At 42.4% G+C, this 16,592-nt stretch overlaps 1 protein-coding gene across 1 annotated transcript; it reads left to right on the top strand.

Annotated features, from left to right (window-relative positions):
* The first annotated feature begins 2,129 nt into the window (after positions 1-2,129).
* On the top strand, positions 2,130-15,384 carry wdr75 (WD repeat domain 75). The gene is made up of 21 exons (XM_069698785.1): positions 2,130-2,228; positions 2,516-2,645; positions 2,886-2,951; positions 3,490-3,589; positions 4,463-4,587; positions 4,919-4,989; positions 5,260-5,376; positions 5,691-5,779; positions 6,459-6,617; positions 6,866-6,925; positions 8,242-8,357; positions 8,493-8,668; positions 8,782-8,939; positions 9,917-10,097; positions 12,393-12,487; positions 12,600-12,695; positions 13,045-13,214; positions 13,449-13,508; positions 14,251-14,400; positions 14,494-14,585; positions 14,781-15,384. Exons 1-21 carry the CDS (start codon positions 2,143-2,145, stop codon positions 14,986-14,988), a joined length of 2,505 nt encoding a protein of 834 aa, XP_069554886.1. The 5' UTR covers positions 2,130-2,142; the 3' UTR covers positions 14,989-15,384.
* Positions 15,385-16,592: the final 1,208 nt, after the last annotated feature.

The raw sequence follows: 16,592 nt of genomic DNA, 5'->3' as shown, positions 1-16,592 counted from the left end.
CACATTCTTTCTCCTGTTGATGTCTACAAATGAAATCCCCAAAAAACAGAATAAAAACTGGGATCGTTGAAGGCAGAAGTAAAACTTTAATTCAACTAACAGAAGTGGAGGAAGTATTTGGATACTTTACTTGAGTAAAAGTACCAATACAGCAAAGTAAAAATACTTAATTACAAGTAAAATCCTACTTAAATAAAAGTGCAGAAGTATTATCAGCGAAATGTGGATAAAGCATTAAGTCAGTAAAATGGTTTATATTGTTTGATTATATATTTGATAATATATGACATCATTAGATTATTAATACTCAAGCATCATAGTGTGAGCAGCCTGTTACTGTTGTAGCTGCTGCAGGTGGAGATGTTTCAAACTAATTTATAATCAGTTTTATATCCAGAAACAGCAGAAAAATGTGAAGGGTCATCCAATGATTACTGAAGAAGGAAAGAAGAAAAAACAAGTGAAGAAGTTTTGGACTTTTTCTTTCATCTTTTATTTTTGCTCAGATGTTGGATCATTTGTACATTTATTGAAATGAAACCATGTGAGAAGTTCAAGGGAAACATTGCTCTTTGGTAAAGCTGTTAACAATTCAAACATTTGAAATGTGACCCACATACAGCTGTTTGTAAGACATCAGAGGACAAACAGGTTGGAAACCACTGCTTTAATCTTTAACAACAAGCTGGTTAGATTATCCATTGTTTCAAATCATCCTCTGAAAAGTAAATAACGTTTTAAAATAAATAGAAGGTATAATGTTTCCCTCTGAAATGTCATGAAGTGGAAGTGGAAGGTAGCGACCTCAAAATTGTACTTAGCTATAGTATTTGAGTAAATGTAATTAGTTAATGTCAACCACTGCAAAAACTCAAAGAATATTGCATTTGAAATATACCTGATTTTGGAGTTATCACTTATAATCAGCAGAGGGTGAAATGACAAGGTTTTATAGAAGTCAAGGATCCATATTGGAGAGGGAAATAAATGAATAAATACAGTGAAATTGCTGCTTTTTCTGTCTGTTACTGGGTCTAGATAGATAGATAGGATAGATAGATAGATAGATAGATAGATAGATAGATAGATAGATAGATAGATAGATAGATAGATAGATAGATAGATAGATAGATAGATAGATAGATAGATAGATAGATAGGTAGATAGGTAGATAGGTAGGTAGGTAGGTAGGTAGGTAGGTAGGTAGGTAGGTAGGTAGGTAGGTAGGTAGGTAGATAGGTAGATAGATAGATAGATAGATAGATAGATAGATAGATAGATAGATAGATAGATAGATAGATAGATAGACAGATAGATAGATAGATAGATAGATTGATAGAATAGATAGATAGATAGATAGATAGATAGATAGATAGATAGATAGATAGATAGATAGATAGATAGATAGATAGATAGATAGATAGATAGATAGATAGATAGATAGATAGATAGATAGATAGATAGATAGATAGATAGATAGATAGATAGATAGATAGATAGATAGATAGATAGATAGATAGATAGATAGATAGATAGATAGATAGATAGATAGATAGATAGATAGATAGATAGATAGATAGATAGATAGATAGATAGATAGATAGATTGATTAGACTTTATTAATCCCATAGTGGGGGAATTTAGTAATCACAGCAGCATGTACACAGTATGAACAAATTTACAAATACGTATGAAATAAACGAAATAAGATAGACACAAAACAATTATTTTAGAACAAAATAAGAGCAATAAAAGAATAAATACACACACAGAGACCATATACACTAAAACAAATAAAATAAAATAAAGATAAATAAATACAGCTTGGACAATGAATGTAAAGTGACAGGTGTTGTGAAATGAAATGACCAGTGCTACATTATTGTATTGTGGTGTTGAAAAGTCTGACTGCAGTCGGAACAAACGAGCTGCGGCAGCGCTCCTTCCTACACTGAGGGTGCAGCAGTATTAAACTCCTTTTGACGAACGTGTTTTGCACAGAAACTGCTTTATTTTAGTGTCACAGTGACACTCCAGTCCAGCAGGTGGCGCATGTAAACGGGCTCGCCCGCCGATGAGAGGAAGACGAGCAGGAAGAAGTCGGGTCAGCGGTCACAGGTGAAAGTTAACTCCGGTGACAACATGGTTGAACACGGGGACATCCGCGTGGTTCACCGAGGTGGCAGTAAAATAAACTCCAGGGAGCCTGTCATAACCAACGACTCAAGGTTAGTATGGGGTTTCAGTCCGGTAATGTTTTGTTCTGGGCGGCAGACATTTTGACGGTTTTTCTTTTAGCCCGAGAGCTGAAACCGGGCCTAGCCGTTAGCATTAGCAACACAAGCGATTGTTTACAAAAGTTTCACTCTTCTCTCGTCTTTGCGACTCTCTGTTCTTCTGAAACGTTGTCGGAATACGCGCGACTTAAAAAAAAAACAAAAAAAACCAACACAAACGCGGCTGCCTTCTCGTTTGTCAGTGAAGTTTCTGAGTTGTTCGGTTCGTGTGGCTGCAGGTTCCTGCTGTGCGCCTCAGGAGAGTGTGTGAAGGTGTTCAGCACCTCCACGGAGGAGTGTGTCCACGACCTGCGGGGACACACCGCCCTGGTGACGGGGGTGCTGCTCAGACCCTCCAACCACCTGCAGGTAAAAAGCCGTGTCAAATGTATTTGTAGGAATAAGCTGTGGTGGGATGTGCAGGACTGTCCGTGAAGTTAAAACTGTTGTCTGGACATAAGTATGTAAACACAGTTCATGACCAGGTATGATAACAGCATATATTCAGGCTCCAGCTGCCTTGTTCTTTATCTAAGTTTCCTCACTGGTGATTTTACTGAAAGCGGTCATCGTTTATTTCACGTGTTGATGTGCTCCTCTGTGCTGCAGGTCTACTCTTGCTCGGCAGATGGCACTGTCAGACTTTGGGACTTCACAGATGGCATCCTCATCAAGGTAGCGCCGGGAGTTTCCCTCCTCTCAGCTCATCCCACAAACTCTCCTTGTCTGCTTTATCTGCGGCTACAGATGCAGCGGATTCCTCGCTCCATAGCAAAGGAAGGTTTGAACCAGTTAGGCCGGACTGGAGGTGAACAATAAAAAGTTCATCTGCAAGCATGCTGATCTCCCCGCTGCTTCTCAGCGGCAAACACATCGCCTGCTAATGAAGGAAAATATCCGAAATGTTCTGTCTTTCAACTCTGGAAACATTGTTTTAACCACGTACAGAAGATATATCTGGACTTTGTGCTGCTGTCTTTCCGTGGGAGTTTTACAAACGGATTTTCTGTATCATAAACTGTTTGTAATTTCAATTACAATTTGTAATTGTGCTTTAAAAGTATCGACATCATGAAGGTTAATTCAACAGAAGTGTGTGTGTGTGTGTGTGTGCGCGCGCTACAATAACTGTGGAGAGTCACGTACAGCAGCGTGTGACATGCTACAGAAGGACATATTGTGTTTTCTCAGACGTGTGCGTGCTCTCTTCCAGACTTACGTCATCGGATACCCGATCTACTCCATCTACACATCCGCAAACCACGAAGGAGTCATCTTCATCGTTATCCCCATGCAAAATGACAAAAGAACCGGTAGGTTTGACGTCTGTTCTGACTTGAGATCGTTGCTTTGGGTTCGATGTCTGAACTCCCAGTAGACGCACTTAAACGAATGTTAGTCTGAACCCACAACAAGGTTAACCGGCATGCTAGCTGTCGTTGTAAAGCTTCAAATCACGGCTTAAATCAGCTCATTATTCAAAGGAAAAGTATTGGATTTCTTAACTTTGAGGGCAATAAATAAAAAAATAAAAAATAGATTAAACCTCACTGGAGCCTTTATGTGTGTCAAAACCTGTGTTGAGTGATTTTGTGGCATTTTTAAATGTATTTGATTTAGACGGTACAGGTGCAAATTCGATACAGTAAAGGTACATTTATTTTTGTAGGGACTTTTCTTTCTCCTTAGAAATACAGTTGACCAAAACAACTAAGAGCATAAGGAGTAACAACAGGAAACCTAATAGGAGCATCAAAGTCTGCAAAGGACAACTAGAAATCATAAAAATATTAAACACCAGAGACATCAGGAAATAATGAACATAAATAGATAAAAACAACTGCTAGAAAGTAAAGTCTTTTGCTTTGATTTAAAAAAAATATTGCAGAATTAAATGAGATAGATGAAATAACTCTTAACTAGTCTTAGATTTAATACATTCAACTTTTATTCTCGTCTCAGTTCTGTGTGTTTCTTTCAGCCTCCTAATTCTACCGTCGACAGGTCAGATCAGAGATCTGCAATGAGGTCGACAACAGCAGTTCTTCTTTTGATACGAGGACTCCGCCAGATACAACAAGTGTCAGATCATAGAGAGGGTTTAAGATGTGGGAGGATGAAACTGGATTAGAGGTCACTGGGTAAGGATGTATAACGGGCTGATGTTTGACACTGTGTGTGTGCAGAGTTGTTCCAGCTGGCTGCGGTACATCTGCCACAGAGCAGTGATCAGCTGGTGGAGGCCCGAGAACTTTCTGCTGTGCTGTCCAACATCAGCTCCAACCCAGCAGCCGTCGCCTTCGGTCGAGGGGTACGTACACTTCCACTGCTGTCACCAACACACCGTCCGGGGTATCAAGCTCTGGTCTGACAGGAATGAGAGAGCAACAGTGGTCCCTGGTCTTTCCTGCTGAGCCAAATCAAAATGATCCAGTGAACAATAGTTTTTGCTATGAGAGCAAAAAGTCAACTCCAATTTGATCTGTTAAAAAACCCAACTGGGAGCATAAAGTGATCAACTTTTCCACTCAAAAAGAATAAGTGGCATTGCAGATATTAACTTTTAATGGGTAATGTTTTGGTTTTCTGGCACAAGCTGCAATTTTAATTCCCACATTTGATCATTACTGTTATCTTCTCAGGGTGAATATCTGGCTGCAGCTAAAGGTTCACAGCTGGAAGTCTTTTTCTTCAAGAAGCAGAAGTCATACAGGTGAGCTGGTGCATCAGTTACCAAGTGTGGAGATGGAAATGAAACAAAAGATGATCACACATCTCACGTAAAACCACAAACTTTTCAAGGCTTTAGATTACAAATGAAAAATATATATTTTATGTGTCATTTCGGCTTCATTGGACACAGAATGTTGTTTGAGAGAAATAGTAAAGTTGTCATATGGTGCCAAAAGTCATGAGTCATAAACTCCCTGATGTTTAGACATGTCCGAGAACACCGAACATCTGTGTTTCTTTGGGCTGTCAGGTTTTCCCTCAAAGAAGACAACAAGACAGGAGGCAAGAACACGTTCACGTGTCTGTCCTGTCACCCCAAAGATGACTGCATCGCTACGGGCCACGAAGACGGCAAGATCCGCCTGTGGTGAGCGGCCTTGAAACACGACACACACATGACACACACGTGCAGCGTGTTGATTATCTTAAACAATTGTGTAGTCTAAACAACAGCTGCTCACTTATTTTGTACTGAAAGCTGCACCGGTGAAATCGTTTTGTCCCTTCTTAGTTTATTATAATTCCGTCAGCCTGTTTCTTTCAATTCGACCCGGCAGTGTTTTATTTTATATTTTTAGCAGTCAATTTCCATTCCTTTCTTTTGCAAAGCACTTTTCTTTTTGGACTGTGCTGCACTTCATCAGTAAATGATTTCCCTAACATCTCTGTTTGTCCATTCAGGAGAAACTTTAACCACAAGAAGGAGTACACCTACTCCACCCTGCACTGGCACCACAGCGCTGTGAGCGCCCTGTGCTTCACCCCAGAAGGTATTTATGTCGCTCATCGCAGACTGTATAAAGTTTACCTGATGTTTTATGCACTAAAGTGAAATAAGATCCACGTGGCCCCTCACTATGCGTGTCAAACATAGGCCTGTCACAATTATTACATAAACTGCCTGATCAAGATTATTTCAAGTGTCTGTAATTATTTTGTATCATCGCTAAAATAGTTGTCATTCATCTGTATTGAAACAACTTGATGAGATATTTCCATCACTATTTCCATGTTGTTTTTCCACCGCTTGAGATTTGATTTCAGCTCTTTCAACGCCCCCTTTCTTCTGCTACGGTTTAAGGTTGGTGCTAGATTGGATCAGCGGGAGGGATGCTGAGCCTCTGATTGGTTGTTACACTGGAAGAGGGTTGTAATTAAGGTTAAGGACCACTTGACTGAAAGTGAGACACGCAGCACCATAGAGTTTACAGCGTGCATCTATCCAGCTGATCCGATCTAACACCACCACTGACATGAGTGCCATCAACTGCAGATACTCACGAGTTTAGAGGGGGAGAGTGCTGCCCTGTTTTTTTATATTTCATGATGGCGACAGCACTAATCTACGAGTCATGTAGAAAAAGCCTCTTTATTTTAAACAGGATTTTGTTGTAAGGAGACTTTTGTTTTTAAAGGCTTCCACTTGTCTGTTTTTGTTGCGTTTGTCAGGTACCAACCTGCTGAGCGGCGGCGTGGAGTCGGTGCTCGTCCAGTGGCGCTACAACCAGGAGAGCCAGCGGGACTTCCTGCCCCGGCTGGGTGCCGCCATCACGCACATCGCTGTGTCACCTGATGGAGTGCTGTTCTGCACCTCGCACAGTGACAACAGTAAGAAGCTCTAAGCTGTGTGACGCTCTCAGATGAAGCACAGCGGTTATTACTATGGAAACAGTCGCGTACGTAATCTGTTTTTGGGGCCGAGCTGAAGGCTTTTGTTTCCACCCCCTCTTTTAATACCTCACTTTATATCGAGAGATTTTATTTAGATATTTAGAGCGTTGACTGCAGTAGTGATTGCAGCTCTGACATGTGTGTCGTTCGTCCGTGATAATCGACTCCTGTTTCTTCTCATTCAGAAATCACGATCATCCAGAGTTGTGTTAAAGTGTCAGCCGTCATTCAGGGTCTGGTCAAAGGTGAGTACAGACTGCAGGTGGCAACGGCACGTAGAGCAATCATAAACGTGCTGTACGGGCTCATAAATAACCAACATATATCTCATAAATATCCTTTACAGTACTTGTAAAACACTCCTGCTTCAACGACAGAAAGATGTCAGGAATAGAAGAGTTTTCCAGTCCAGTTGTTGACACTGATGATGTGTGGAAAAATAGGAAAGTAAGGAAGTGAACTTGACCCCAGACAATGACGGTGTTGTGTTCAAAGACATTAACAAAAGTAGGAAATCAAACAAACCGTTGGTGGTTATTTTGATATCAGGTCAAGGATGAAATTATTTTATTTTCCGTTCAGACCAAATGTGAAGAAAATTGTTCCTACGGAGCGATTACTCACAAAGTCAATCCGAAGACATGAGAAGAAGGCCAATTTGAGTCCGTGCGAGTTACTATCACTATCCTCATTACATAAATAGATAGGAAAAGACATGCTGATCACAATTGACACACTTCATATAAAATTAGCGAGGAGAAAAATCCTCAATTAAGCCTTATGGCGCTTTTCCATTGTGGTCCTGTGTTCCAGTACAAGATGGCAGATTGTAGAAGGAAGTGTCAAGATGAAATTTATATAAAACTACAAATTATTTGACAACAATGTCTTCAGATCTGATTTAAAACTCCTCTCAACTTGGTTAAGTTTGACAGGGATAAGGAGCTCATTCCACTGACATTAAATCTCACAGGAATAATATTTGTTATACTTCCTCTACTGTTGTGGGAGTGGTTGTTTTTCACTAAATTAAAATGACGTCTTGTGTGTCTGTTTTAATTTGCACCAGCCTTTTATCGATGGGGAGAAAGTTAAATTTTTGTAAATGAGCTACATCAGGATTTGAGAGGTGTCAGCTATAAAAAAAAAAAAAAAACAAGTCTTATTAGCTTATTTTGTGTGGTCTGTGATTTCTTGATTTCTTTTTAAGACACAAGCTGCCACAAATCATATCCAGCTACAAAAAGCTTGTAAAGCTGTCAAGTTAAAATGTAAATACGGAGAGTCGTTGCTACGGAGATGCAGGTTTCAGGATGTTGAAAATAAGAGGCGCTTCAAATCATCTCGTCGCACATCTTTGCTCTGAACTGGCCTTTTAAAAGAACAGACGTGAAGGTCTTGTGACTGACTTTTAACAAAACACACCCTGTCTTGTCTTGTTATACCAGTGTCCCAGCAGATTGACTTCAGTTTTGTAGTGGCGTCATTCTTTTCTTCTTTTACATGACATGTATCACGTGACTCTTTTTATTTTATTTATTTTTTTCCCGTCCTGGTGCAGGTGATAGTGTCCAGACAGACCTGATGGTCGACCCACGCAGCAAAGCTTTGGTGCTGAACGGGAAACCGGGACACCTGCAGTTTTTCTCCCTCCAAAGAGACAAACTGCTGTACAATGTAAGCACATATAAACCAGGCCTAGTCTGTCATATCAGCTTTCATTTCTTTTCAGTGTAAATTGTAGAAATAAGGCACTCTGGTGTGATCTAGTTGGACAGATAAAACTCTTGAGGTCTCCCGTGTTTCCCGCAGCTGGACATCGTGCAGCAGGAGTACATTCACGAGTCGGGCTTGGAGCAGTTTGAGGTGGTCAAAGCTGCATTTGATACCTCGGGCACCTGGCTGGCCACGGTGGAAGAAAGAAAACAGAAAGCTGCTGAGCTGGAGGTTAACTTGAAACTGTGGGCGTTTGATGAACAAACCCAGAGGTACAGACGTCTCGGCTGTATCCGATTATTCCGCACGCTGCCGAGTCGGTGCTGCCTGGTAGAGTTTTGTATTCATGTCTTCTTTTTTTTTTCTACTTCCTCAACCACACCAGTTTTGTGCTGAACACGACCATCTCGGCCCCCCACGAGGCCCAGATCACAGCCATGTGCTTTCGCCAGGCCGCCGACACCGAGACCACCATGCTGGTTTCCACCAGCAGGGACGGACACTTCAAAGCCTGGCAGCTGGCAGCACCGGCCCACACGGAGGGTAAGCAGTGTAGCTCGGTGTCTGACATGCTCGTCGGCCAAATGGCTGAGCGCTTCAAGTGCGATTACATTAACTGTTAAGTCTTTTGTTGAAGGCTTTGACTTTTCAATCCACCGGTGTCCATTTTTTTTTTTTTTTTAGAAGTTAATGTTCACTTAAGAGCATCCACAGCTTTGTCTGAGTTGTACTTATTCAAAGGATTTGAGGTAAAGGTACAGGGTGCAAGATTTATGTCCTGTCCTGTAATACCACTTTGTACAGTAAGAGGTGATAGTGAGTCACTATAGTCAGTCTGGTTAAATCTTGTGCATTCTTGTCCTGCTGTTGGTTAACAGTTGACTTTTTATATATATATATATACTGATCATTGTAAAGAATTTGTAGACTCAGAAGTTGACCAACTGCAAGAACAACGATCGGTTGAGTCTTTAGTTTACGTAATAGCATGTTAATCTCAATCTTTTTAGCAAAAAAATCAGCCACAGAAAAACCACATTGCTGCCATTTGGAATATTTTTTGTTACCGTTTGTGTTGCCTCTTGAGGTGCGGGGTGGTAAACGTGACAGCAAACTACAAGCTGTATCTGTATTGGTGACAAAAATACTGTTCTTTCCAGTCAGTTTAGAGCACGTTGCACTTATCTTTCTTTTTCTTTTTTAAACAAATACCTAATCAAGGAGGTACAACAACATTCTTTTAATCAGGCCAAACGGATCAAATTACAACTTGGAAATTGAAGACCTGTCATATTTTTTTATTTAGAATTCCTCCTACATCTTATCTGCATATCATCATGTCCTCCTCTCAGTGCTGTTCAGTGGAGGCTTTTATCCAGAGTACATGATTTTGAAGTGCCAGGCTCCATTCAACCCGTCAGACTGAATGCCAAGCTTGAGCCTAATCAGGCCGTATTTGCCAGTAATCCAACTCTCTGGTGTCTGTCTCCCTCTCGCTTTCCCCTTCAACGGGCTGGCAGATGAAGGCCCTTCCTGGTCGTGTGATTTCGTCGGAGCCTACCACGGCCTGGTGCCTGAATGCTGCCGTTTCTCAGCCGACGGCTCTCTGCTGGCCGTCAGCTTTCAGGAGGTGGTGACTGTGTGGAGCCCGGCCTCCTGGGGGCTCCTGACAACTCTGTCGCAGCCGCCGGGAGCCATCAGGTCAGCGCACACTCAGTTCATGCACACCAACGGGAGTCGAACAACAGCGGACCGATTTATGTTTGCGGTGTTGTTAGGCAGGTTTTGGAAAATGAACCGTGGATGCTCGGTCAGATGTTTTATATTGTATTGAATAACCCATATTCCTGGACAGCTATTTATGTTACATTTATATTTATCTAATATATTTCACAATTTTATTAAATTTTTTTTTTTTAACGGAATAACTTAATTTACTCAGAAAAGTAGGGTGTCAAACTTTTCAGTACGGAAACACTAAAAAGAAAGCAGGAGTCCCTCCCGTCATAAACTCGGGTTAAAACCCTTCACATTCAACACAGCTGACGAGAAGCAGGACTTTAGCTTCATCTTCAAGATGAAGGTCGATGTTTGTTCTGCACGTTGAACATAAAACTGTCTTGATTGTTGATCTGTGAATGGGACATCTGCTCGGTGCTTCGCTCTCACATGCCTGTGCATAGCTGTGGTAGACTTTGGATATGCTGGCTTTACACGTTTGCACCTTGTTTTCGTTTATTGTTTTGAACGAGTTCCACACAGAACTTCAAAAAAGTTCTGTGTGGAACAGCTGTAGTCGTCATTGCACGTTTCTCCATTTATTTATTTATTTTTTTAATTTACCGTAGCGTCTAATCTCAAAGCGCCACACACTTTTTTTACCAGCACCTGGTAGTAAAGTCTCCTTTAGTTGTTCAATTGCAAACAGCCATTAGGTGCATTAAAGCCACCCTCTGGTTGTTTAACGTATTAAAACCAGGCGCCGGTTAAAAACAAGTAAAATAGGAAGATAGATATTTGAAAACCATGACTCGTCAATCTGAAACACGGACATCTTTTCACAAATGGATAGAAAATGTTGACATATTAACGTAGGCTTAACAAACACATACATAACATAAAACCCATACAAAACTTTATAGGATTTGTCTCCTTGAATAAGCAGGCGGTGTGAGAATAAACTACGGAGGCAGAGACGAGGCCTCGCAGTCAAACACTGTTGGGAATGGACAGAATAAAATCGTACTCTTGTTCTGGGGCTCCTGTACTCTCTTATTTCGTATTATTTTGGTTGGCCCTTTGCGAACAGAGACTGCACACAGCAGACGTCACGACACACACTCGACAACAGGAGTTGGTTGTTTTCTGTCGAGGCTCCTCAGCGACGGACTATCTTTGAACAGTTAACTGATATTTTTCTGGCTGCAGTCCAGAGTTTTGTTTCGACAGAGCACGTAACCCCCTGAGCAAATGACGCGCTGCCTGTCAGCCAGCTGAACTCGTGGACGGCCTGCGGTTTCGCAACGTCGCTCGGGTCTCAGAAATGTTGGCTGATGTCTCCTCTGCTCACAAAAGGGGCCCTCGGGTCGCTGAGGACACGAAACTGCTGTTGTTAGTTTCTGTACCACTTTTCTGAAATATTCTCAAAAACCCCCGAGTCAGCTTTTAGCTTATTTGCAATCAAAACAAAACAAGAAAGGATGACTTGCAATTCATCGTACAAGGAAGGAATGCGATTAAGTCAATGTTTTCACGTGGAAAAAAAAACTTTTGAGAAAATGTCTCCTGGTAAAACCTGGAAATGGACATTTATTGTTTGTTTTCCCTCTTAAATGAATATAAGTCTGTTTGAACTCATGACGCGTAACTGATGAGCTCCCCCGCGCCAAAGACTCGGTCAAACTCAGGAAGCCTCTTAAAACGAGCAGACGTTTTCTGTGTGATTTGGACGCCGAGTCGGAATTTGTGAGGAATACGACTTCAAAGTTGAAGTGGGTAAAATTGGACGACGTTAAAGGTCAGCTGTTTTGACAGCTGCCCGGTACCCCCTTACATAACTACCACCTATAGATGTGGAAAGCCGGGTCAATTGCTCGACCTGCACCACACTAACCCCAGACTCTTTACATGTGACCTCGGAGGTTAACGTTCGGGCTCGCTGACAGAGGGCCAGTAGACCTGACCGAGACGTGTACTCATGATATTTGTTCTCGGGAATGTCAGAGATCAATGATCCGTAGGAGTGTGAAAGGCTGGCGGTTATTGATCTCTCTGCCAGATAGGATTTTTCTGGGCGTTTTGGTTCTCGGTGGGAGTTCAGCTCCTGCTTTGGTGTTCCCCTTCGAAGCCCCCAAAGCGGAAAACTCCTCTAAAGATAATCCTGTGAAATATGTGTGGGGTGAGGAGCTGCGTGGTTGGGGGGTACACTTGAGATTCTTTAGTCGCAAGGGGGAAACAAAAGGAAGTTGTTTTTTTTTTTTTTTTTTACTCCATCAGGGATCTGTGTTTTGGGCGACTGAGCTGTTCCAAGTATCTGCTGGGAACCACCGCCAGCAATCTGCTCTGCTGCTGGAACCTCCTCACCTGCACCTGTAAGACCACGTAGATGCACATCGTGTAGCGATTCGTTAAATAAAGTCGATATTTCAGTTAGTCCCATGCATGTCATGTTTTCCCCTGTTTTTCTCCCACCTTGTCTGGCAGTGGAGTGGAGCACCTCCATGGACATCAGCCTGCTGCTGGCTGACCCTCTCTCTGAGAACATGGCTGCCTTCTGCTCTCAAGCTGGATCCACCGACTGTAAGTTTTAAAACTGGGAGTCCATATTTGGACTTTTCCACAGCAATACGTCTTCAAATATCTCTGGCTGAACTGAAGTGGTGGAACGGCCGACGCCGACGCCTTTCGTCACGCTGCGAAGCTACTGCTACTGCTTGTACCAAGTAATGAATAACTCTTTAAAACTGCTTTCGAGCCAAGACGGGCTGCTGCTTGTTAACAACGAAAGTTGTTCTGTTAAAAGTTATCCTTCAAAAAAAAAAAAAAAATCTAGAAACATAAAAGTAGGTGTGAGAGTTCCTCATTCCTCTGTCCATCGGTACCTTAATTAAAGTACAGCAATCCGGTTCTCCATCTTCTCTTCTTTCAGTGTTTGTGTTCAAGCCCAACGAGCCTCGGCCGCTCTTTTCCCACAAGGCCGTGTGCTCGGGGAGGGTGGATCGCGCCGTCTTCGCCCCGAGGGAGGAGATGCTGGAGAGCTGCGAGGAGAGCAGCCAGTGGCTCAACCGCTCTCAGCTTTACTTCCTCACACAGTACATGGTAAACACACCGCTGCCAGACAAACAGCGAATATACGCCGTCTTATGTTCTGCCACAGAAGAAATCCTGTGACAGATGGACAACCGTAGAAGTCCAGGTCCCGTTAAGCTTTTACGTAGAGAAAGACATCCAGGCGAAACGTCATACAGCGATCTGCACCGAGAAGGTTTTTCTACTTGCGTGTGTATTCGTGTTCGTGTTCCTGCTGTTGACTGTCAACTTTTCCCTCCGCAGGATCTCATGACGTTCACCACCAAACCAGAGGAAGACCGGCTGATGGCGTCCAGCAAACAGGTGAGCTTCATCATGTGCACCGGCTTCTCTGCACCAGAGCGTCACCGACATTTGACAGAGCTCCTCCCTGAGTGAGACACGCAGAGATCCGAGGGCAGAAATGCAGCGGAGACTCTCGCACCGAGCTGGAGAGAAATGGCTGCTCGTAAATTAAGGCCAGAACACAAATGGAATATTTGCCGAGTCAGCGTCAACAGAGTCTGTCGCTGAGTGAGAGATCATAGCTCCACTGCAGGTGGGCTGAATCCCAGGACTTTTCAAAATAACAGAAAGAAAAGACTGAAATATAAAATGCATGTGAACTACAGATGAAGGTGGTGATATGTGGACAGACAGAAAATAAGGACAAGTAATAAACGTGTTTGTTTTATTTTCTCTGACAGGTGTGAGTCGTGTGAGATTTATAAACAAAGAAATGCATACAGAAAAAAACTTGCTGTTGAATTTAAGCCGCTGTGGTACAAAACGTGTCCATTTGTTATTGTTCACATAAAAGAAGCTTATTCAGCTGGATTGGGTGGAGCTCAGCTATGTGAGTCAATGTTACGAAACACGAGGAGCTCTCGGACACTTTCCTTCTGTCAAAGTAGCTCTTAGAGGGAAAACGTTTGGAGACCCCTGATTTAGTCTCTTTCACTCGTCTTCTGTCTTCACCTAATCACCTGTTTTGACCCATTTTCATTCTTATTAATGTCAAACAGTTGTTGTTTTTCCTAATGAGATTTCCTGCCCCCCCCTCCAGCTTGTGATTGATGACAGTGTCGCCATGACACCGTTCTACCTGTTGCTGGGGAAACACCGGCAGCAGCAACGACAGGAAACCGAGGACGCAGCGAGCAGCCTGTCCTCTGAGAGGACGCCTCTGCCCCGGCGCTCCGCCGCCATCAGAGAGGTCGGTGTTTCCAGAGACGCCGTACATGAACATCGACAGCGAGACCTTAAACATCTTTTGAAACGGTTTCATGTGCATTTTCTTTGTGAACAGCTGCTGCAGACCCCGGCTCACGTGCTGCCCTCGACCTCGTTCCTCTGCTCCATGTTTGTTCAGTCGCTGCTGATCTCCGTCACAGACGCCAGGTCAGACGTAAAGCCTTCTGCCGCGCAATCAAACTATTTGTCACCGAAAACACCTGAAAATGCTTTCACATGATTCAGCAGTTTCACATGCATAGGAAAAATGGGGGCTTCGTTGTTTATCTCTAGTGGAAGTGCTGAGTTATGTTAACCTTTCTTCTTCTTTTTTTCCCTCCATGTGTGATCTCATGGCTGCAGGGAGGAAACTAAACACGCTGAGGAGGAGATGGTTAGCGAGAAAGAGGAAGAGGATTCTGAGGAAGAAACAGATTTCAGCATCTCGAGACCGGAGGGGGATCAAGTGACCGAGTCAGCTGCCCCCGCCCTGACCAAAGCTCAGCTCAGGGAACTGAGGAGGGTGAAGAAACTGGACCACGGCTGGCTCGCAGGCCTCCTGGACTCCTGAACACATGTACAGACGGGACATTCACACTGGCAGACAGGAGCCATCGGAAGTTGGAATTTTCCTGTCTTTTGTTGTTTTCCGCCCTTAAATCAAAGTGGATTTTTTGTTTTGTTTTTCCCAGAAGGAAAACAAAACAACGTCGTAATGAAATCAAATCTCTGCAAACACCAAACAAAATGTTGGCTGCAGTTGCAGCCTTTAGTCGATGTGGACGAGTCTGTTGGTTTTACACATCTGAACATATCACCACCCCCCCAGCTTGTACAGCGTTTCCTACTGAAAGATCTGGTCTGCAGCAGAATACTAACATTACTGTTCCGACAACATTCATGTGAATCTTTAGGTCAATGTTGGCTGTTGTTATTTTATTGGTAAATAAATCTTTTCCCACGTGAAGAGTTTTTCCTACATTTGGCTGCAGATCACCAAACCTGCAACACAAGATCATTTTCTCTTTCTCCTCTTTTGTCGTGTTACACACAGACTGTATATAAAAGTGGACGTAGCTTCCGGTTCCAAAAAAATGAGGCCAATGTGGAAGAAGGTATGTTTTGTTTTGTTTGTGGGAGGGGGAGGGGGAGGGGGCGTGTCTATTTGATCGACAGGCCTGTGGCGCAGTCAGGTTACGGCTATCGGACGGGACGTAGTATCGCCTGGTTTCCGATCAGACTGAGGCGATCCACCGCCCCCCCCCCCCCCTCTTTGTGCCGTTACACATTTTCTACGCTTTGAAATGTCTTTTTTTCTTTTTTTTTCTTTTTTTTAAGATGTGAGGCTTTCTTTGACCGACTCGCCTCGATGACTCTCCTTCATCATTCACCTTTATACACATCAGTGTGTTCCAGAGTCCAAACGTTCAGCCTTTTTCCATTGTCAGAGTTATGTGATGTAATTCAGTGTCAAGGTCAGTGAAGGTTATATATGTAACTGATATTTCTCCCATTGTTATGTAAGCTGCTGAACTGTGACACATCCAATCAGACTGCCGCTGTCGAGACAGATCAGGATTAAGATATCAACGAAATATCTAACGACATATTTGATACTACAGTTACTGGCTGCTTTTATGGAAATCTTGAACCGCGTGTGTTTTTTTTGGAGTGACAGTGAAATAAGGTAGGCAGGTAGGTATTTACTTTATCAATCCCCGAGGGGAAATTTTTTTCGCTACAGCAGCATACAGAAGCAATAAGATAATAATAGAAATAATAGAATAAGATAATAGAATAGAATAATATAAAAGCAATAAAATAGCAGTAAAAAATATAAAATGCACAGTATATACAGTACATTATATATCTATATATATTATATACAAACAAACCAAGAAACACAGTCAACATTTATATATATGTATATACAGTTGAAACCAGAAGTTTACGTACACTGCAAAAAGACACATAACACTTTTTTTCCCTCACTGTCTGAAGTTAAATCAGACTAAACCTCTCCTGTTTCAGGTCCGTTAGGATTACCAAAATTATTTAACTTTTGCTAAATGTCACAATAATGAGAAAGATAATTTCTTTGAGAATTTTATATTACTTTCTTTGAGGTCAAAAGTTTACATACACCAAAAGTACTATGTCTTTAAACAACGTGGG

Source organism: Brachyistius frenatus, unplaced genomic scaffold (assembly GCF_029030835.1).
Source record: "Brachyistius frenatus isolate BFR_SWC_R1_liver_20210118 unplaced genomic scaffold, ASM2903083v1 Contig_28, whole genome shotgun sequence".
In the NCBI taxonomy this organism is placed as follows: domain Eukaryota; kingdom Metazoa; phylum Chordata; class Actinopteri; family Embiotocidae; genus Brachyistius; species Brachyistius frenatus.
This window is presented reverse-complemented; position numbering and strand designations above follow the sequence as displayed.